Source organism: Suncus etruscus, chromosome 2 (assembly GCF_024139225.1).
Source record: "Suncus etruscus isolate mSunEtr1 chromosome 2, mSunEtr1.pri.cur, whole genome shotgun sequence".
Classification (NCBI taxonomy): Eukaryota; Metazoa; Chordata; class Mammalia; order Eulipotyphla; family Soricidae; genus Suncus; species Suncus etruscus.
The window spans coordinates 39,942,926-39,965,455 of NC_064849.1; the positions used below are offsets into that span (position 1 = coordinate 39,942,926).

At 37.7% G+C, this 22,530-nt stretch overlaps 1 protein-coding gene across 1 annotated transcript in view; it reads left to right on the forward strand.

Moving 5' to 3' along the window:
- NIN (ninein) overlaps positions 1-22,530 on the forward strand; it is a 111,402-nt gene that overhangs the window by 77,411 nt on the left and 11,461 nt on the right. Inside the window, exons 18-27 of the mRNA XM_049767664.1 lie at positions 916-3,033; positions 4,638-4,763; positions 4,868-4,937; positions 7,154-7,369; positions 8,349-8,462; positions 12,890-13,006; positions 14,687-14,833; positions 18,084-18,275; positions 19,684-19,827; positions 21,702-21,803. Of these exons, the coding sequence (XP_049623621.1) occupies positions 916-3,033; positions 4,638-4,763; positions 4,868-4,937; positions 7,154-7,369; positions 8,349-8,462; positions 12,890-13,006; positions 14,687-14,833; positions 18,084-18,275; positions 19,684-19,827; positions 21,702-21,803 (3,346 nt within the window). The remainder of the gene's footprint in view (positions 1-915; positions 3,034-4,637; positions 4,764-4,867; positions 4,938-7,153; positions 7,370-8,348; positions 8,463-12,889; positions 13,007-14,686; positions 14,834-18,083; positions 18,276-19,683; positions 19,828-21,701; positions 21,804-22,530) is intronic.

The window sequence follows — 22,530 nt, forward strand, 5'->3', positions numbered from 1 at the left end:
TACACACCTCAACAAATAGACACACATACACACAAAGCTACACACACCTTTCTACCTATTTTGTTGGTTTGGGGAAGAAAATGTCTCTTATATCAGACTTGTATTTTTTTTTTAAGGTTTCACTTGATAATAAGATTATGCCAAATATGGTTTCTTTCTAGTTTAATCTGCCATTCTTTGAGAATGTTTATTTTATAAGCTAGATTCTGGACAAAGTTACATTTCCTCACAAAATTATAAAACTCCACTTTATGTTTACCTTCCTCAAATGAAGTGGCACTTAATAGGGCTTTTGGTGCTTTGTATCCAAAGTAATGTGAACTGCATTATGAAATAAGCAAAATAATAACAAATGTGCTCATATGAACATTATCTGAGACTAATGTCCTCCCAGGGAAATTTGATTAAGATAAAAGAGTTGTATATATTTCCCAGTAATGGATAAGCTTAATTGACATTTTATCATCCAGTGTTTTTGGATAAAATTTCATAATCAAGACCAGGGTGATAGTTCATAGGACTGCAGTGCATCATGCTTTGTAATTTGGAGTCTGAGTTAGATTCCCCACTCTGCACAGTCCCCTAAGCACCATGCTGTGAACAGTCCCAGGTTTGACCCAAGAAAGGGGGAGAAAAATCCATAAGCAAATATATACAGGAATGTGCTGATGAATCTGGTTTCTAAAATGTCCCTCTAAATTCAGAGAGGTGGGTAATTATTTTAATTATGGCTGCCAATCTTGACTCTCAGAAATGAGATCCCTTCTTAGTCAATAACTGGGTCACATAGAAATGAGTTGAAATGAAAACCATTTTTATTATTGGCTTGGCTGCTTTTCTGCGTGGGAAAATTATTTTTGTGTGCATCTGGAATTGGTGGCAGTTTCAGTAATGCTGTATGTTGACCACATTTAGGGAAAAAATGGAAACTGAGTGTACTAGAAGAACCTGTCAGATAGAAGCCCAATTTCAGGCTGATTGTCACAAAGTCACTGAGCAGTGTGAAAGTGCTCTGCAAAGCCTGGAGGGCCACTACCGCCAGGAGCTGAAGGACCTTCAGGAGCAACAGCAGGAGGAGAGAGCACAGTGGGAATTTGAGAAGGACGAGCTCACCCAGGAGTTTGCAGAAGCCCAAGAACGGCTTAAAGAATCTCTCCAAAGGGAGAAAGCCGCCTTTCATGTTCTGGCCCAGGAGAAAGAGATGCTTGAAAAAACATACAAAGAGCATTTGAATAGTATGGTGGCTGAGAGAGAGCAGCTAGTCAGAGACCTAGAAGAGCTAAGGAATGTTTCTGAAAGTCAGCAGGGCCTACTGTCCACTCGGATCCTTGAGCTAAAGACTAATCCAAGGGAGCATGAGCCGTGCCAGGCAGGTACCTCCAAGCAACCAAACTCCCAGCTGGAAATGCTGGCACTAGAGCGTGACCTGGTGAGGCAAGAAATGATGGCCAGGCTTCCAGCCATGGAGACTATCCATAAGAAGGCCCGTGAAGAAGCAGATCTAGAGAAGGCCGAGATGAGCACAGAAATCTCCAGACTTCAGAATCAGATTAAGGAACTACAGCGAGTGGTTCCTCCTCTCTCCCCACTTCAGAGTGACTGCCAACCCATGGGACAAGAGGAGGCAGATGGCAGTGGATCTATGTCCCTGCTTGAGCAAGGAGAGCAACTGTTGGAAGAAAATGGAGATGTCCTCTTAAGTCTGCAGAGAGCTCATGAGAGAGCTGTGAAAGAAAATGTGAAAATGGCTGCTGAAATTTCAAGACTGCAACAGAGGCTACAAAAATTAGAGCCACGGTCAATTCTGTCATCTCATTTAGAGGAGCCCACTAATGGGTTATTTAGAAATTCTTTGGATCAAACAGACCCTTTTATAAGACAGAATGGAATGAAGCAAATAGGTGTGAACCTATCGCCTGTCCTAAGTGACCTACAGTCCGATGAGGCCCGGGATGTAGGAAGCATAGGCACAAGCTCCATTCAGAGACAGGAGGGGAAAGTAGAAGAGTTCGAAACATCAATGGAGAGTTTTTCTGAGCTTGAAAACAGTGAAGGGACCAGAACTGAGACCTGGGACCTGAAGAATCAGATCTGTCAGCTTCAAGAACAGTTGATGATTTTACGAGCAGATTGTGATCGAGCTTCTGAAAAGAAGCAGGATCTGCTTTTTGATCTTTCTATGCTGAAAAAGAAACTGAAGGTTCTTGAGCGGGTCCCTGAAACTTGTTCCAGGTACAAATTGTTATATGAAGATGCTAACAGAGAAAATGACTATCTTCAGGAAGAGCTGAGGGAGATGGAAACACGCTATGATGATACACTAGAAAATAATAAAGAACTCACCTCAGAAGTTTTCAGATTGCAGGACAAGCTAAAGAAAATAGAAGAAGAGGCTGAGACTTTCAGTAACATCGAAAAGAATTATGACGAAGTCAGAAGAGAAAATGAGGAGCTGCATATTTTTGTTTCGAGACTGCAGCGTAAGATTGAAAAGCTGCAGGAAAGAGCAGAACCCAGAAGGGACTGCAGTTTCTTACAGGAAGCCCAGTCAGATGACCTGGAAATCCAGCCTGACAACCATGTACTTGAACTCAATTACACACTAGAAGAGTGTGTGCCAGAGGTTATGAATATCCACCATATAACAGAACATTTTCAGGAAAGCCAGTTCCTTGAGCAGGAAAATAAACAACTCCTGGAAAATGGAAAAGCTCATGAAGCTATCAGGCTGCACAGAACAATTGTAAGCTATCAAGAAAAGCCTGGCATATGGAACCAGGGTGTGCTGGAGGAAAACGCTGCCCTCCTCATCCTTCAAGACAAACATTCCCAGCGTCAGGCCATGCTAGCAGAGTTAGAAGTGGAGAAAAAGAAACTGCAGGAGCTGACTAGAAAGCTGAGGGAGAGAGTCACTACTTTAGTAAAGCAAAAAGATGTCCCTTCTCAAGGAGAAAAGGAAGAAGCATTGAAGGCAATGATGCACGACTTGCAAAATACATGCAGTGAGATGCAGCAAAAAGTGGAACTTTTGAGGTAATGTATGTACCTTCTAAACTTCACGGAATTCCACAGAGCTCCTCACCACATCTTAACTTCCACTCTTCGCTCTGCCTAGAGAAACTAACCTGTTTGTGTTCCAGAAGAAAGCAATTCCCCTAAACTTGCTTCTGTTTTTGTGTTGCATTAACAAGTAGAGTAACCTTGCCTAGGAAGCACACACACCCCCAATAGAAAATTATTGTCATCACACTGGGGTACCACTGTACATCCATGTGGCCAGTGTTGGCTGTTAATAACTGCGTGCATTATTTGTGTGTGTCCTCTAACTCTTTCCTTACACTCAATTTGGATTGCTAGATTGTTTTGCTAAATGTAATTTTTCTCCTTTTGAAAGGAATGTTATTTGAAATGAGTATCTTTTTATATTGTTAATTCATATGTTAAATGAGAACTCTCTCCTTATACTAATATTGGGAAAATGTGTTATGTGGCTTATTGTTTTTTTATTTCTATCAATGGACATACTTGCTGATAGTATATAAACAGTGGAATCTTAGAACATTATTGGTAGGTTCTAATGAGGCTGAAGGATAAAAACAAAATGAAATTAATTCAAACCACTGTGCACTTGGCTTTATAAATGATTTCATTAGTCTTCCATCAAGTTTAATTTAATAAAAGAAAAAAAACTTGTAAAATAGATTAGGATGGGGCCCAGAGAGATAGCATGGAGGTAAGGCATTTGCCTTGCATGCAGAAGGACAGTGGTTCCAATTCCGGCATTCCATATGGTTTCATTTCAGAGCATAGAGCCAGGAGTAACCCCCGAGAACTGCTGGGTGTGATCCACACACACACACACAAAAAAAAAAATAGACTAGGATAGGGGAGCCAGAGAAATACTGCAGTGGCTAGAGCATTTGCCTTGCACATGGCCAACCTGAGTTTGATCCCCAGAAACCCATATGATCTCCCAAGTCAACAAAATGTGACCTCTGAATGCAAAACCAGGAGTAAGCCCTGAGCGCTGCTGGGTGTGTCTCCTCCCTCCTAAAAAAAATGCCTAAAATAGCATCATGAGTATCTTCATGATATAAAACAAAGTAACTTAATTTCGGATGTAGTTTTTTCTACAGACAGTTTTTAGTTCTAAAAATCAGTTTAATCAGACTTTCAAAAATATAAGTTAACAGTTATTACAAGTATCAACATGGCCCTTTTTATATAATGATTTTTCTTCATGTGTTCTGGAGCCTAACACTAAAGTTAAAACATCACAACAAATTATGTTACATTGGTCTAAAACAGGTAAAATTTGAGTCTGAGATAAATGAATGATCTGCTCAAAGCTGTCAGCTTGTTGCTGAGAAAATAACCAACCAGAATGAGCATTGAATCTTATTTCCTGTTCCTATGCTAAGTGCTTTAACCACACTTTTTTAGGAGAGTTCTTATTTCCCAATAGAAATGAGTCAATATGCCAGAGCTTGATTTCCAAGTACTAAAAGACTACTAATTTAGGCTTCTCCATTTAATTGGCATGAAATACTTATTTTAATGGAAGTTACTAGAAAATATTTTCCAAAGAAGCCAGATGAATGCCTTGTTATAACTATTTTTTAATTTCTGCACTTCAGATATGAATCTGAGAAGCTTCAAGAGGAAAATTCTATTTTGAGAAATGAAATTACTACTTTAAATGAAGAAGATAGCATTTCTAGCTTGAAGTTAGGGACATTTAATGAATCTCAGGAACAAATGTGGTAAGATCTGTGCTTTAACTTTAAATTAAAATTTTAATTTTAATTTTTACAAAGATTGTATTTAATTTATGAAATGTAACTTTAGATTTTTATTGTACCTATAGGCAAAAAATAGAAACTATAAAACAGGAAAAAAATTCAGTTCAGAAGATGGTTGAAGTTTTAAAGAAGCAGGTAAGGAGATAATATTTTCTAATGTTGCTGACATTTTCCATTTTTTTATTCATTTCAAAATTTATACTCGAGAGATAGCACAGCGGCATTTGCCTTGCAAGCAGCCAATCCAGGACCAAAGGTGCTTGGTTCGAATCCCGGTGTCCATATGGTCCCCCATGCCTGCCAGGAGCTATTTCTGAGCAGACAGCCAGGAGTAACCCCTGAGCACCGCCGGGTATAGCCCCCCAAAACACCCCCCCAAAAATTTACAAATTTATATAGGACATCCTGTTGGAATAACACATCTAAATGATGGTAATGTCATACATACTGAATTTCACAATAGAAATTCAACTTCAAAAAGAAAAAAGAAATTCAACTTCATGCTGACTTTATTTTTCTTCTGACTATAGGCTAGGAAATTTTTCTGATGATAAGCTAGTTACAGTATAATGATATTGTACTATTGTTGATTTCAGTGATCAAATTATTCAACTTAGATTATTAGGAAGTCCTTCAGGTCAGATTCTATGTTTTGGACGAGTCCCACCTTTTATTGAGTGGTTTTTAATTTCTTTCTTTTTTTAACAAGATAGTTAATGTAAACATATAAACTAGCTTATTTAATTTTCTCAATATGGTGCTGGAGCGAAAGCACAGTGGTAGGGCATTTGCTGCGTTGCAAGCAGCCATCCCTCATAGGCTCCCCTTAGCTTGCCAGAAGCAATTTCTGAGTGCAGAGCCAGGAGTAATCCCTATCACCTCTGGGTATGTCCCAAAAACCACATAAATAAATGAATAAGTCTCTCTTTAAAAAATAATTTTCTAAATATATAAATAGAAGCTAGAGTTCTACAATATTTCTAGCTTGAATGCCTGATACAAGTGTTGTCCTCAATGCCAATGGGATGTGCGTCCTCTGATGCTCTAAACTTGCCCTCTATATAGCAACTCTGATCATTAGCTCAGTTTTAATCACATTGACAGTATGATTGAAAACCCAAAGAGCAGAATTCACAGATGAAGACATTCAGTTAATTGCTATCTCTTTTTTTTTTTTTTTACAGAATTGTGTCTTGTTCAGGTATCTTGGGCCAATTTGTATAGCCACACAGTCTGTACATGTTCAGGTTAAGGTTATGTGTTGGGAACAGGGTAGTGAGGGAGAGAGTCTAGGAAAAATACTTCAGTCCTTGAAATAGATGTTAATAGAAATTTATTTTGTATTCTTATAAATAAATGACAAAACTGATCATTGATTTGGTCAAGTCTTAGAAAGAATACAATACATAAGAAGATGATTAACCTCATTAGTGACTGGGAATGTTTAAATTGAAGGAGATCCTTTTTCTACCTGTTTGATTATTAAAAATTAAAGATATCATTTAGTATTAAAAGACAGTAACTATACTCATATATTAATGGCAAAGCTAAATAACACTGTAAGAGAGATATTTCAGAGATTATCTTTCAAGAGCATAATTTATGTGTAGCACATTATAGCACCTAAAAAGATTATTTTGTTTATAATTAAAAGGAAGAATGCAAGAAAGTTATCTGTTTGGGAATGAGTAATTAAATTATGGGATGCCTTGATCTATGGCAGGGGTCTCAAACTCAATTTACCTGGGGGTCGCAGGAGGCAAAGTCGGGGTGATCTTTGAGTGCAAAGTCAGTAGTAAGCCTTGAACATTGGGGGGTGTGACCCAAACAACTAAAACAAAACAAAACAAAAAAAGATTCCTCTAAGGCAGGGTCACAAAATGTTGTACGGAGGGCCGCAAACGGCCCGTGGGCCGCGAGTTTGAGACCCCTGATCTATGGGAATACCTGACATCCTGAAAAATTACAGCATGGGATATCTTAAGCATTGACTTGGCAAGATATGTGTCTGTAAATGTTGTAAATTGGGGAAAAAGTTGTCCAGGTATATGAAATTATGTTTTTTGTTATAAAATTTTTAAATGTATTTGTATAAGTGTTCCTATGTGTAAAGAAAATATAAAAAGGACTATGTATGTGGCTACAAACTGTGATTCCCACTAAATGGGATTGAACTGAATTTATATAACTTTTTTATCTAATTATAGATTGATTAAATACATAATATGAGTAATACACAACCCCCATATATATCAAGTTTATCTACATAAAGTAAAGAAATTGGTCTCTAAATGTGTCTCTTGGCAGAAGTAAGGTAACCAGCTTTTAAAGCTAATTTTAATTTTAATTAGATTTCAGAATTAAAAATCAAGAACCAACAGTTGGATTCGGAAAATATAGAACTTAGTCAAAAAAACTCTCAGAATCAAAAAGAGTTGCAGGAACTTAACCAGCAGCTAGAGGAAATGCTATGCCAGAAGAAAGATGAGTCTGAACATTGTCTGTTGGAGGAATTGGAACAACAGAAGTCTCAGTTGCTAGAAGAACTGGAGCACTGTCGAGTGCAGGTATGGCCACCTACTGTTTCTTCAGAGGAAATCCCAGGAATAAAAAGAAAAGGTTATATTAAATTTCTTTTCACCAGGTCTTTGTAATCCAGACAATGTGATACTGGCACATAAACAAATGACTATGTGGAATGAAAAGTCAAACATTAGAGTCAAATAATGAAAACCCGATATAAATATATATATATACAATATGTGTATATATATATACAATATATGTGTATATATATATATATACAAATACACACATATATACATACATACCTAGCAAAAGTGACTTCTTGGGTAAAAATGGACTGCTTTTTCAGGGCACTCAGTAATTACTTCTGGTTCCACATTCATGGATCATTCCTGATGGTTTTCAGGATACATTTAAATATCTTATTTAGATTAAATATCCTATTTAGATTTAGATTGAATATCTTATTTAGATTAAAGAGGACCTTAGGGGCCAGGGACATAACTCAAGTGGTAGAAAAAGATTCTACAGATACATTGTATTGAGTTTGCTCCCTAGAACCCTCCCTACTCCACTCTACCACACATACACACATACATGGTGACCACTAATGGGTCCAAGCATCAAGGTTTCAGGCACCATTGGATGTAGCCTTTATAAAAAATGATGGCTTTACCTGTCTAGAGTACAGGAGGGAGGGTGGGGAGGGAGATTTGGGACATTGGTGATAAGAATGTTGCACTGGTGATGGGTGGTGTTCTTTACATGACTGAAATCCAACCACAATCATGTTTGTAATCAAGGTGTTTAAATAAAGATATTAAAAAAAGAAAAAAAAGAAAACCCAAAATACAAAAAAAGGAAAAAAGTGATGGCTTTATTTCTTTTGACTTAGAAGGAGTCATGCAATAGTGTCATTGACTTTATATATACCTTAAAACTGTGTTTCTTGTGAACCCATTACTTTTGTTCAGACTAAATGACTGCATCTGCGATTTGACTTTTTAATTTCTCTCCCAGTCCTCCACTTTAGTGTCTTCTCTAGAGGAAGAACTTTCTCAAGTTAAAATGCAGATCCATCTTGTGGAACAGGAAAATGTCCTTCTCAAAGATGAACTAGAGAAAATGAAACAAGTAAGACTACTGTTTGAGAAGTGGGGGGTGGGGAGGATTCATGGAACAATTTATTCCTCATGGCCTGATGTTTTTTTGCCACCAAACATTCCCTAGCTTAGTCTAGTCAGTGCATTATTGCTTAGTAAAGTTGAAGGTTGAGGAAGGGTGGGAATTCCTATGGGAACTTTGAGAATGGTTTTAGTTATATAATGTAAATGGAAATGGTGTCACTCTAAATCACAGTACTTAATTAAGTTTAAGAAATGTGTTGTTTTCTCCTAGCCAGGTGACAGTAAGTTTATCTGTAAAGAGGGCACCTTTTTGCTCATCACTTTCATAACTCGGTTCACACTGAGATGTGTAAGTGACAAGGGAAGCTGTTCTCATAACTTTTCCACATGCAGATGGTAAGGCATATATCTCAACGTAAGAGTAAAATTCTAGAGCATTGTCAATAATGTAGTCTTACTTAAAACTTGGTCTTGGGGCTGGAGCAGTGGCACAAGCTGTAAGGCATCTGCCTTGCACGCGCTAGCCTAGGACGGACAGCAGTTCAATCCCTCAGTGTCCCATAGGGTCCCCCAAGCCAGGAGCAATTTCTGAGCTTAGAGCCAGGAGTAACCCCTGAGCATCACCAAGTGTGGCCCAAAAAGAAAAATAAAAGACTTGATCTTAGAATTCTATTTCAAAGTATCAAGCAGAGACTTAATAGGGGTTTCCTTGGCCTTGTTCTTGAAAAGTACAGGAATTAATTGACTTGCCTTGCATTCAGCCCAATTCAGTCCCTGGCACCTCATATGATCTGAGCGCCACCAAAAGTGATCCCTTAACAGGAAGCCAGGAGTACATCCAGTGTAAACCAATTCCTAAGTACATTCCCCAGTAAAAAGAGTTTCTGTATCTGTGTTTATTGCCAATTGAAGATGATTGTTTACCTAAAGTTATATCTTCAATGTTTTCTTATTCTTTATTCTGACTTTTTTCAGTTGAGTTCAGCCAGTGTGAGCAATCCTGATTTATAGCAGGCGAATTTTATTGTTCAGTTTTGTTATTTGATTTACCAAATGATTAATTGAATATTTGGCATCATTAAATTATAAAATCTCTTATATCTGTTCAGTCTGCCTTAAAATGATGAGTCATAAATGATGAGGTTGTACTTTGTGACTTCAGTAAGCTAGATATCAGAGAAGGAGGAATTGAGTTGGAAGTGAAATAGCATGATGAACACATGCATATTTTAGGCATATTTTACAGAGATGTTGGCACAGTGATATGGAAAAACAGCGAGGCTTTTCTGATCTCTTAGGAAACTATTACATGATACCTGGACTCTCTTGGCTTCTGCCAATGAGATAGAGTAGATTCACTGTTGGTGCCATATACTTGGACCAAGGAAGTATGTGCCAGTCTGTCTGGCATAATTTTTCATGCACAGAACACTTTTACTTGTATTATCTAACTGCACTAAAAAAAAAAAAAAAAAAAAAAAGATGTCAGAAGTGACATCCTAAGCTTATATTCACTGTAAGAGAGGCAAGATAGTGGGCAAAGGTAATTTTATCAATGTCTGAGTAATTTAAAATACATTTTTTGACATCTCTCTGATTTGTTTAGATTGTATGCTTCATTTCTTGCCAGTTGAAGATAAAATTTATCATAAAATTTCTAATATTAAATGTGGAATCCTGAGAAAGAGCACAATGAAAAGGAGCCCATGCTTTGCAGGGCTGACAATACATTATTTTCTGAGCATCACTAACCATAATCCCTGAGCACCAAGCCAGGAGTAGTCCCCAAGTACTACTAGGTATGACCCAAAATCCTAATTAATGTAAAGGAACCAGATTTATAGTATAGCAGATAGAGCATTTGCCTTGTATGCAGCATTCCCAGCTTTGAATCCATAGGGGGTCCCTGAGCACAACTAGGAGTGATCCCTGAGCGCGAACACTGGAAAGAGTAAGCCCTGAGCACTACTGGTTGTTATCAAACCTTCCCTCAAAATGAATCTCCCCCAATGTTAATTGTCAAAAACTAAGGTAGGAAATTGAAAGAGGGACATAAAATCATGATGATTTTGAGAAATGAAAGTGAAAGTCAAGTACAGTGAAAGATAATAAAGAATTAAGTATACAAATGGTTTAAAGGTGTAAGAAACCATTTATTTAAAGCAGTACTTGCTGCAAGGCGAAGAATACTTCCTCATCTCGAGCATTTGGCAAATCTAGGTAGATTTTGAATTTCACAGCTGGTTAGGAACAGAGTGATGGATCTTGTAACCACACCTCAGATGCTGCAGCCATCCAGTGGTGACAGGAGAGCACCGCCGAGACTAAGCGGCACAGTGTCAGCAGTGCTAAGGACAATGATGAAATAGAACCAGAACTACCTTTGGTTTGTCATGAGTCCATAAAACATACCCAAGAGAAAGCTGGCATGTCCACAATGGAAATATTTACTTGAAGAAATTGATTTAAGCATCTTCCATCAGGAGAGACACATGAAACAAGCTAAAAGCACCTAATTTGGGGAAGAGGGGGGTTGGGGCCACACCTAGCCATGCTCAGGCAGCTATTCTTGACTCAGGACAGTTCTCAGGGGACAATGGGGACCAAACCCAGGTCAGCTGTGGGCTAGGCATTTGCCCTGCCCACTGTACTACTATCTCTTGAGCCTACAATCTCCTAGGTTGTTTATTTTTTAAACCTTACTAAATTGTACTTGGGTTGATATACTGTTCTATGTCTCCAATGAGGTTTCTTTTAAGATTTTTTTTTAGTTAAAAAGCATGAGTAAAATGTATTACGCTGTATGCATGCAATTGAACTTAAGGACAGAGTGGCAATATTTATTTTACTCTGAAGGTAAAACAAAGTTTATGGTTTTATTTTGGTTTTTGCTTTTGTTTAGGTTTTGGGTCACACCCAGGGGTTACTTCTGGTTCTATGCTCAGAAATCGCTCCTGGCAGGCTTGGGAAACTATATGAGATGCCAGGATTTGAACCACCATCCTTCTGCATGCAAGGCAAATGCCCTCCACGCTATCTCTCTGACCCCTAAAACTAAGTTTTAACTGTGTTTGCAGGCATTTCAACAGTCAGAGAAGAGAAAGAAGCTAGCAGTGAACATTTTGTAAAAGTTAATTATAGTCCCAAGAGGCACGAGAGATCCACAGATAGGGAAATAGCAACCAGAAACATGCCCTGTGTATAAATACTTCCCTGTCAATACAGCCATGTGATGCCATGGGTGGGACCTGTTTATCCCTTACAGCCCCACAGATGTCCTGATCTCTCTAACTTCCAGCAAAAAATTTCTAGAGTTCTAAGTTACAATAAATATGAGTTTATTGAAGCCATGGGTGAAGAATTAAACAGTTATACCCATGAGGTAGTAAAACTAAGAAATTTTGCTAGCATTTTCCTGCCCCTCGTGCATACCTGGAATGGGCATTTGTTTATACATAGTGGTACCTGGGCCTCCTGTGATCACTGTATTCTTTGAGTCTCCTGGAGGATCTGTGACCTCAGAGGTCTTAAAACCATCTCTTATAGGGTTCTAAATTAGTGCTTTAATACTGTCAAAATACAGGGGTAGAGTTGGTCTCATTTTAATGTATCATAATTCTACTTACAATTTATATATTTGCCATACTATTTTTATAGCATAAGTAGCAAATACTACTGTATCTAATACTTTACTTACAAAAATACTTTTGTATTTACTGGCTTTTTTCCCTTACAAAATCCAAAAGCAATACTTGTTTCTCACTTGAGCATTTTATACATTACTTTTTTTGTTTGTTTGTTTATCTTTTTTTGTTTTTTTGGGCCACACCCAGTGATGCACAGGGGTTACTCCTGGCTATGCACTCAGAAATTGCACCTGACGAGGAGGACCATCTGGGACTCTAGGTATCAAACCCAGGTCCATCCTGGGTCAGCTGCTTGCAAGGCAAATGCACTACCGTTGAGTTATCACTCTGGCCCCACTCTTGAGATTTCTAATTGCATTTCAGCCTCTTATATGAGTCAGTGAGAGAAAAAAATGGAAATCTTAGAAATTAAAGTATTCTTACGAAGTAAAGTAGTTAAGGAAATATTTTTCTTTTTTCTTTTTTCTTTTTTTTTTTTTTTTTTTTTTGTGGTTTTTGGGTCACACCCAGCAGTGCTCAGGGGTTATTCCTGGCTCCAGGCTCAGAAATTGCTCCTGGCAGGCACGGGGGACCATATGGGACGCCGGGATTCGAACCGATGACCTCCTGCATGAAAGGCAAATGCCTTACTTCCATGCTATCTCTCCGGCCCCAGGAAATATTTTTCTTTACCTGCATATGTTCCCATGTAAATAGGTAGCAATTGATCTTCTTATTTACTTATGGAGGTACAAAAATCAAGGCTTAATTTGTTTGCAAAAATGCCATTTTACATCTTTTCCTGAAGCAGTTGGCAAAATCAAGACTTGTAGAGCACAAGATTATTGCTCTGAAGCAGGAACAGCATTCTTGGGAACATCAGAATGAAAGCTTGAAGACACAGCTGGCAGCTTCACAAGTAAAGGTATGGGGGCACTGCTTGTCATATATGCACAGTTAATATTTTCCTATAGTTCTAACAGATATTCCACTCGAAAAATGTTCCAAGTGTCTGGAATGATGTAGTTGAAGTAGAACAGTGCTTTACATAAATTAGGCTATGAATTTGGTAGCATTGCCAAGTGTGGTCCTCAGAACCATAGAGAACAGGGGAAAAAGGTAGCAAGTGAAAGTGTTCTAATATTGCTCAGAATGATTCTAATTAGCCCATATTTGACATATGCTTATAGTATGATAGACTACTTTAAAACTCAAATTCCCTAGGGCTGGGAGGTAGGGCAGAACTTAGCCTAGTTCTAAGCTGGGTTAGATCCCTGTATTTTACGGTCTCCTTAGCATTACCAGATACAGCTCCTAAGCACCACTGAAGTGGTCCAGGTCTTCTCTGGCTCTGCAGGACTTGAGCCGCATCTCATCCTTATTCTGTGTATTGAACCACTGAACCAGTTCTTCAGGAATTACGAATAGAATGGGTCCCTGGGCCTCCTGACCGTCACTTGGGAGACACCCATCCTCAAAAAATAAAGACTTTTTTTGCAAATTCACTTGTGAGGTAATTCTTATAAATATTAGTTCTGCTTATGAAAGTTTGAGAATGGTATATAAAAATGATCTTATTTAGAAAGAATATGTTTTCCTTTGCTTTTCTTTTTTTTAACAATTATATAAATTGATTTATTGTCCCTATGTCAAAGAATAAACTAATAACTGACTAGGAAAAGAAAAGCTTTAGTCATTTTAAAGTCAAGCCAACTGGGTTTCAAAGAAAAAAAACAGTTTTGAAAATTTGGGCATTTTCTTTTTTTTGTTGTTGTTGTTGTTGTCTTTATTTAAACACCGTGATAACAAACATGACTGTAGTTGGGTGGACATGGCAACTATTATGCTGAGTGAAATAAGTCAGAGGGAGAGAAAGACACAGAATAGTCTCACTTATCTATGGGTTTTAAGAAAAATAAAAGACATGAGGGCCAGAAGGACTGGCTCATGATATGAAGCTCACCTCAAGGAGGGGTGAGTGCAGTTCGAAAAATAACTACACTAATAACTACCATGACAATGTTACTGAGTGAGAGAAGTAGAATGCCTGTCTTGAATACAGGCAGGGGGTGTGGGTGGAGGGGTGCATTGGTGGTGGGAATGTTGCACTGGTAAAGGGTGGGTGTTCTTTTTGTGACTGAAACCCTTTGCTTTGCTTTGCTTTTTGCTAGTGAGTGCCCAAGAAAGAGTATTTCTAAGGCAATGTCATACCCTATTATAGTTAAAGATCCCTATCAACATTTCTTTTACTATTTTTAAAGAAAATTAAAATTGTTTCACTTAAATATATTCAATATTTGCTTAAGTGGTTCTACAAGTATAGATTCTTATTTTCAGCTAGAAGTCCTTCAGAATTCATTAAAACCTTATTTTGTGCTGTCATTTGTCCATGAGATCAGTAATAACTTGTTCCAGATAGAAGTTCTCATTGTCCTAAATGAAATTAGCATTTTGTAAATATGCATGATATCCTGGGTTTCTGCTAACTTACTGAAAATTTTGGCCGTTTTACAAAGAAACAGAAAAGATCTTGAAATTTTCTTCTCCTGACTCATGCTTTGGGTTAAGATTTGCTTAACAATGTAAGATTGTTCTCATGATGTAGGTTCAGAATCTAGAAGACACTCTGCAGAACATAAACCTAAAAATGTCGCATACTAAGTCTGATCTACAACTGACACAACAGGAAAATGAAGCTTTAAAACAAGAATTGATGTCTTTACATAAGCAACTTAAAAATGCTGATGACAAGGTAAATTCTCTTTTGTTGTTAAGATACAACTTTATATAGTAAAGTGTATAAATTTTAAGTCTGTAATCAGATTATCTTTATATATATTAAACCTAAGAAAATCCCTTTCTTACTTTGTGCCCATATAACTTAGAAATACTTCTTTTTGAATTATTGAAGTATTTTAAGTATTGAAGAAATAGAACCACAGATAGTCTTTTACTATTTTGTACAAGTCAGAAGACTATGAGTAATTCTAGAGTAATAAAGTAGTAAAAACATGTTTTTAATATGCCAAGATGAAACCCAGACCTTGAACTTATAAAACATATAACTGGGGCTGGAGAGATAGCCGGAAGTAAGGCGTTTGCCTTTCATGTAGGTAATTGGTTCGAATCCTGGCATCCCATATGGTCCCCCGAGCCTGCCAGGCGCAATTTCTGAGCATGGAGCCAGGAGTAACCAACCCTTGAGCACTGCTGGGTGTGACCCAAAAAAACAACAACAAAAAAAAAACATATAACTCTGAAATACATTTCTGAGTCTATGAAACAAGAGTATTTTAATGTAGAAAATATTTCTTAGATGTTACAGAACTGCTTCCTTTGTGTGCAGATAAGGAGAATGCTAATGAATATAAGCCTTGAGGCTGATGTTAAAATTTTTGTTCTTAACTGGGCCCACGTGATGGCAGGACGGACCTGGGTTTGATGCCCGGCATCCCATATGGTCCCCTGAGCCTGCCAGGAGTGACCCCTGATTGCTTCCAGGTGTGGCCCCAAACAAACAAATAAAAGGATGGTTCATAATTAAAAAATATTTTGTTCTACTATAAATGTAGATACTAAGTTACTTTATCTCTTGGTCATTTTTAAGGTATTGCGATTTATAATGTTTCTGATAGGGTCTCATGCATGCAATGTTCCAATATTATACCCTCCACCAAAGTGTCTACTTCCCTACACTGTTGTCTCACTGTCTCCTTCCCTGCTTCTATCTCCCTGTCACCCTATGCCCTTTTAAGCTTAATTCACATTTGTTTCCTATGTCTATTTGTTATTCCCTTACTATGCTTCCTTATATCCCACATATAAGAAAGATCATTCTTTATCTGTCTTTCTTTTTTTCTCTTCACTCAGCATGATCTCCTCTAGTTCCAGCTTCTGAACTGCATACTTCATGACTTTTGTCTTATATTCTTTTTTTGTTTGTTTTGTTTTTTGGGGTTTGTTTTTTTTTGAGGGGGGTCACACCAGGCTACGCTCAGGGATTACTCCTGGCTCTATGCTCAGAAATCACTACTGGCAGGCTCAGGGGACCATGTGAGATGCCGGGATTCGAACCACCGACCTTCTGCATGTAAGGCAAATGCCTTACCTCCATGCTATTTCTCTGACCCCTTTCTTATATACTTGAGTCATATTCCATTGTGTTTATATGCCACAGTTTCTTTATCTAGTCATCTGTTCTTGGATACTTGGGTTGTATCCAGAGTTTGGCTATTGTGAAAGGTGGTGTAATGAATGTAGGAGCGCAGATGTCTTTTGGCGATAGTGGGTTTTTTTGTGCCCTTGGGGTAAATGCCAAGAAGTGAAATTTCTGTGTATGAAAGCTCAACTCTTAATTTTTTGAAAAGTGTTTTTGTACTTTTAACTGTGATCTTTTTTAAATTAAATTTTTCATTTTTAACATTATTTCTGGACAATTATTCTCAAATGAGATTATACTTTTTTTCTTCATGTTTTTGTTAAAAGGCAACTATTTTACCTGTTTGTTTTCATTTTTTAAACACTTTTAAACCCTTTTTTGTAGATCCAAAGTATCCCTTTGGAATCTTAAAACATATTCCTTAATTCAGGCCTCAATTACATGACTAAATAAGTGCTTTGCATTCTAAAAAAAGATATGATTGCATATGTGACAATGAAAGTAGAGTTTAAGTTGTAGACATTTAAAGTTAGCAATGCATTTCAGAGTTCCCTTTGAGTCTTCTAATGACCAAAATAGTAGCTATTTAGGACCAAAGCATAACTTCATGAGGATAGGGCAATGTTTTTTTTGTTCCTGTATGGACATCACATCTGGTAGACTTGGAGGAGCATGCAGTAGAAAGGATGGAACATTATTAAATTTTATTAACAAAATCTTTGTACATTTTCTTTAATACATGTGGAATTTTACATCTAAGTAAAATAACAACACATTCAAAATTTACCATTTGTACAAATTGTTACAGAATAACACCAGTGGGTTAATAAGTAAAATAAACCACACTGATTTAATTATCTACAAAAGATCTGACTGTCTTTAAAATTCCCCTGAACATATAAAAATAAATTAATTTTTACTTTTCCATTAAATCTACCAATTAGACATATTACAAATCAAAATATCAATGTTATTTAGGAATTTTTCACAATACAAAATCCAACTTACCTGGATCATGTATGGAATTATGACTGGCCCTATAATCGTCTTGACTGTTAGACTGGATGTGGTTATTTTGCCAATGAAAATATTTTAATAAAAATAGGGCGAGAGCAAAATACAGCAGATAGGTTGTTTATCTTGCATGCAGCTGACCCAGGTTTCATCCATCGTAGCATCCCATATGGTCTTCTGAGCCTGCCAGGAGTGATCCATGAATACAGAGCCAGGAGAAAGCCCTAAGCACCACTGGGCCTGGCCAAAATCCAAAGCTAATCAAATTAACAGACAAAAATAAATAAATAAAAATAAAAATATTTTAATTAAGGAATTTCAAGTCATTTTACAAAGTTAAACTCCAAATAAATAGTTTCTTAAAACTATTTTTTTTTACTTTCTTCCATTAGAAAATTAAGGTGAAATTAAACAATATATTAATAATTGCCATCTGGGATGGAAAGATAGCTCAAAGAGCTGAGTACTTGTTTTGTATGCCAGAAGTCCTAATTTAATCCCCAGTACTATGTGGTCCACTGAGCACTGCCAGGAGTGATTCTTCTTCAGCACATAGCTGGGAATAGCCCCTGATTCCCACTGGGTGTAATCCCTAAACAAATAAAACAAATACTTTTATCCCAGTTTGGGGGCCATACCCATCAATGCTCAGGTATTCCACTGGCTTTATGCTCAGAAATCACTGTTGATAGGCATGGGAGAGCATAAGGGATGCCAGGGATAGAACCCAGATCAGTCTCATGCAAGGCAGACACCCTCTGTGCTGTCACTCTGGCTCCAAAACAAATACTTTTTAAAACATTTTTCTATAAATTTTCTCTCTCTTTAGAACTGGGCCCCAGAAGTAGCCACCCATCATCCATCAGGGTTCCATAATCAGCAGCAGCAAGAACAAAGGTCATCTTGGGACAATTTGGATCATCTGATGAATGAGGAACAACAGCTGCATTGGCAGGAAAATGAAAGACTCCCAACAGTGGTTCAGAATACCAGAGCAGAGCTTACACAGTCCCAAGAGAAGGTAACTTGCATATATATATAGTGGCATATGTTTGAAAATGCTTAGTTTGACATGAAAATGAATTATGTGATAAAAGTGATTTTCACAGAACTGGAGCTAGAGTATAGTGGGTGGAATAGGGCATTTCCCTGGCATGTTTCTCACCTGGGTTCAGTCCCTGGATCCCCGAGGCCTCCAAGAGTGATCCTTGAACAAAGAGCCAGGAATAAACCCTAAGCACTGTCAGGTATGGCCGCAAAACAAAAAATATTTTAAAAGATTCAAATATTTTGTTATAGCAGACCTATTTTTAACAATAAAGAGTTTATCACGTGTATGTATTTTTACCCTTATGTTTATAAAAAATTTTATTTTGTATGCATTTTATATTAAAGTCACAGAATTTAGACAGACCTGGTGGTCCTTTGTCCTCAGGGAGCTGAGTTATTATAAGCTCACTTACATTAGGTTTGAATAGTCTTGTACACATGAAACTTCTCACTCACTCCCAAAACATCTTTCATGGCAAAAGCACTGAAGATTGTGTTTCTTTTGATGGCCATAGCACACTGTTGACTCCCAGAGTTTGATTAAACCAGAGATTCCTTCTTCCCAGTCTTGCCCTCATATTATTTTAGATTCAGCCAGAATAAAACTAGTTATCTTTATTTTTAATATTTTATTTTGCTAAAGAACTGCAATTTTGAAAGTTATTGATAGTTAAGTTTTAGGCATATAATATTTCAAAACCAATCCTACCACGAGTGTCAACTCCCATCACCAATATTCCTGTACTCCATCAGCCCCATTTCCATGATCCCCTGACTGCCATCTTGATAGGCACATTACAAAGTTTGGTGGTTGCAGCTTAGATCTCATGTTTTCAGCATTGTTGAGTCTGTGTTTTGGACTTATAACTATACGAATATCCCATATCACTAATATAAGCCCCAATTCCTGATCCCCCATAACTTGCCATTCTGTCTTCGTCCTTCCTGCCTTGATTTCTTTCTTTCTCAGTCCTTCTCTTCCCTAAGATCTGGGGGCTAAGAGTTATGTAGGCACCCTCCTTTTACTAAACTCATTACATTTCCTTATCCAGTTATTCTCTATACTACAGATAAATGAGATCATTCTGTAAAACTAGTTATTTTCTTTATCTAGAAAAGATCTCTTGAGATCCAAAAAGAATAATGAATTTTAAATCATGAACAAAAGGAAATGATAACACACCATTTCTTTTTTGGGGGAGGAAGTTCCCAAACAGTGCCCAGATGTGAAGGCTTAACTAAAAAAGATCAAAAGCATATTTTTAATGCAATAAAACCAAAACACTAAGTAAAATACATGTTTGTCTTGGTTGGACTTGAAGTTCCTGGTTGGACAACTGATTATATTAACATTTCCTCCTTATATTTGTTTTTGTTAGGTCCGTCAACTGGAATCTAGTTTTCTCCCAAAACACCAAAAACATCTAAATCCATCAGGTCCTGTGAAACCCGCAGATCAAGAGAAGTTGAACTTAAAGAGAGAGTGTGAGCAGTTTCAGAAGGAAGGAGCTGCTAGTAAGAAGGTGGGTTCTGTGTGTTTAACATTCACCCTCTAAGTGTTCCCTAAGTTAACATTTCTTCTCCTGAGGACCAGAGTGTGCCAAGAATCAAACCAGGATCAAGGTGTACGCCAGACTGCACTCAAATCTCTCTACTATGTCTCAGTCCTGATTACTCAGCAGTCTTTCTGGATTTTCAAAGAAATCCTGGTTTTTGGAAGAGGATAATGGCAAGGGACATCTGGAATTCTAACTAAGGGGATATAAATACACAAGAAAACTGAGTTGCAGTACAGAGGTTTAAGCTGCGGGCTTTCCTCCATGACATGACAGTCAGTCTCCAAGATGTCCCCCAGCCTTCTGCTAGTCACACTCTTGCACAGTCCCTGCACTGGTCTGATTGAAAAACAGAAACAACTTAAGTGACTGCATGTCACTTCCTTCCATACATTATGAAAGCTCTGTAGTTTCACCTGATCTCCCTGAGCTTCAGAAAAGGCAACCCTAGAATCCAGCAGCACCGGCGGGTGGCCTGAGTATCCCTAGTACTACAGAGCTAAGATGTATCACATCCTTGGGCCTTTGTGCTGAACCTCCAAGCACTGTTAGCTGAAAACTGCAGTACTCCATGGACCTCTTGGGCACCGCTTGGGAGTAGCCCCATCACCACTACCAAAAAAAAATGAAATGGTGTATAATCATTTCTTTTTCTTTATTAAAGATACATTTCCACTTTTTATTTTGTTTTGTTTTTGGCTCATGACAGTTGTCATGACCCCTAGTTCAAAGAGTAAAAAATGACTGAGTATGCTCTGAAGCTGCAATGTCATTCAGGTCCACTAAAATTTAAAACAGTCGGTTTCATCCGGCTACCAAAAGCCTAAGGATAGGTTTTAAAATAACAGTGAACTTGAGTGTACTGCAAAGATGACAGTTTTAACAATCCGTATTTCTCTAAATTCCATGCCACACACAGGTGTTTTTATTCTGGTTATCCTTGGCTTGCATCCATTTCTTTTTATAGAAAGGCAGAGTTCCTGGATTGGGAGGCGGGGATCAGAGACAGAATTGGAACTCAGTTAAGGGAATGTGTTTTGTTCTTTTGGATAGTTGCAGCACACATCTTGCGTTCTACGACAGCAGCACATTTCTACTTAGGCATGTTCTGAATCCTGGGGATCTCTAGCTCAAAGATGTTTGCCTTTTTCTTACTGTGTTTTAGTAGAAATGCACGAAAGACCAGCATTTTTAACTAATAAAAAATAACTTCAAATACATGGCTTGGGGTAAGGATAAATATTATATCTGGTAAGTTTTCTTTTATTGATCTGTGTTTACAGCTGAGTATGCATATACTTTTATATATGGATACGGATATACATATACATGGAAAGTAAATTACAAGATAAAGTGTATATCTTACATTGAGTATATAGAAGCTTGAAACCCAGCTGCCTGCCTTAGGAATTTGTTCTGTATGAGGAGTGGTGATTAAAACTAGATACAGGGCTAAAGTGATAGCACAGTGGGTAGAGTATTTGCCTTGCACACGTCCATCCTGGGTTCTATCCTGGCATCTTGTATTATCCCTTGAGCCTGCCAAAAGTGATTTCTGAGCCCAGAGCCAGTTGTAACCCCTGAGCGCTGCTAGGTGTGGCCCAATAACCAACCAATCAATCAATAAAAATAGATATTAAATGTAAGCAATGCACCTAATTATATTGCTTATTGTTTTCCTCCAATGGATAAACTTTTTGTTTTGTTTTTTGAGCCATACCTGGTGGCACTCAGAGGTTACTGCTGGCTCTTTCTGACTAGCACAAATTTGTCAAAATACAGTGGAGTCACCAAAGTGTTTTTGTTTGATGTTTTAAGGGAATTTTTTCATATTTTAATAGGCCAGTCAGATGAATTCCCTTGAACAAGAATTGGAAACAATTCACTTAGAAAATGAAGTCCTAAAAAAGAAACAAGTAAAACTGGATGAGCAGCTAATGGAGGTAAGTTTTTAAGCAAAAGTCATTCTCTATGAAGAATATTTGAATTCGTGAAAAAGCCATTTGTTGGGAGAGTCTAGCATAGTGTTAAATTTCTATTATGGAAAGTAAAAATCTAAGAGTGTTGCCAAATTGAATTATTTGGCCTGTCTTACCGACTTCGAAAGGTATATTCATAGCAGAAGAAGAAATACTGTTAACTATCCTAAGTGCAAAGGCCTAAGCCTCAGCAAATTCAAGTGGTACAATGCTGCCTTGGAAACCCACAGCTCTTTTGCCTCACTGTGGGTCTAACAAAATTCTGATACCTCTCCTATTGCAGAATTTCATTCCTATGATTCCCTGCCAGTGACCTTTTCAGTTAGGAAATCCAGCCATGAAATTTGAGAGCATTACCATTGAGGATTTAGTTTCTACTAGGGTCATTCCCTGCTCTGCTTCTTTGAACCCTCATTGATAGGCACTGGGTAAGCAGAAAATCCAAGAGTAGCTACCAGCCCTCTGAGTATTGCTTGGGAAGGTTCAAAATGAAAGTGTGTAATGTTCAAATGGAACTATTGTTCAAGACTACATTTGCAACAGCTGTTGTGCACTCGGGCTCTGTAAAATAAAGGGATAGGTAAAACTAGTCAGCATTGTCTTTAGATTTCCAGTGGACATCTGATCAAACTTTTTAAACAGGGGGCCAGTTCACTGTCCCTCAGACCATTGGAGGGTCTAACTATAGTAA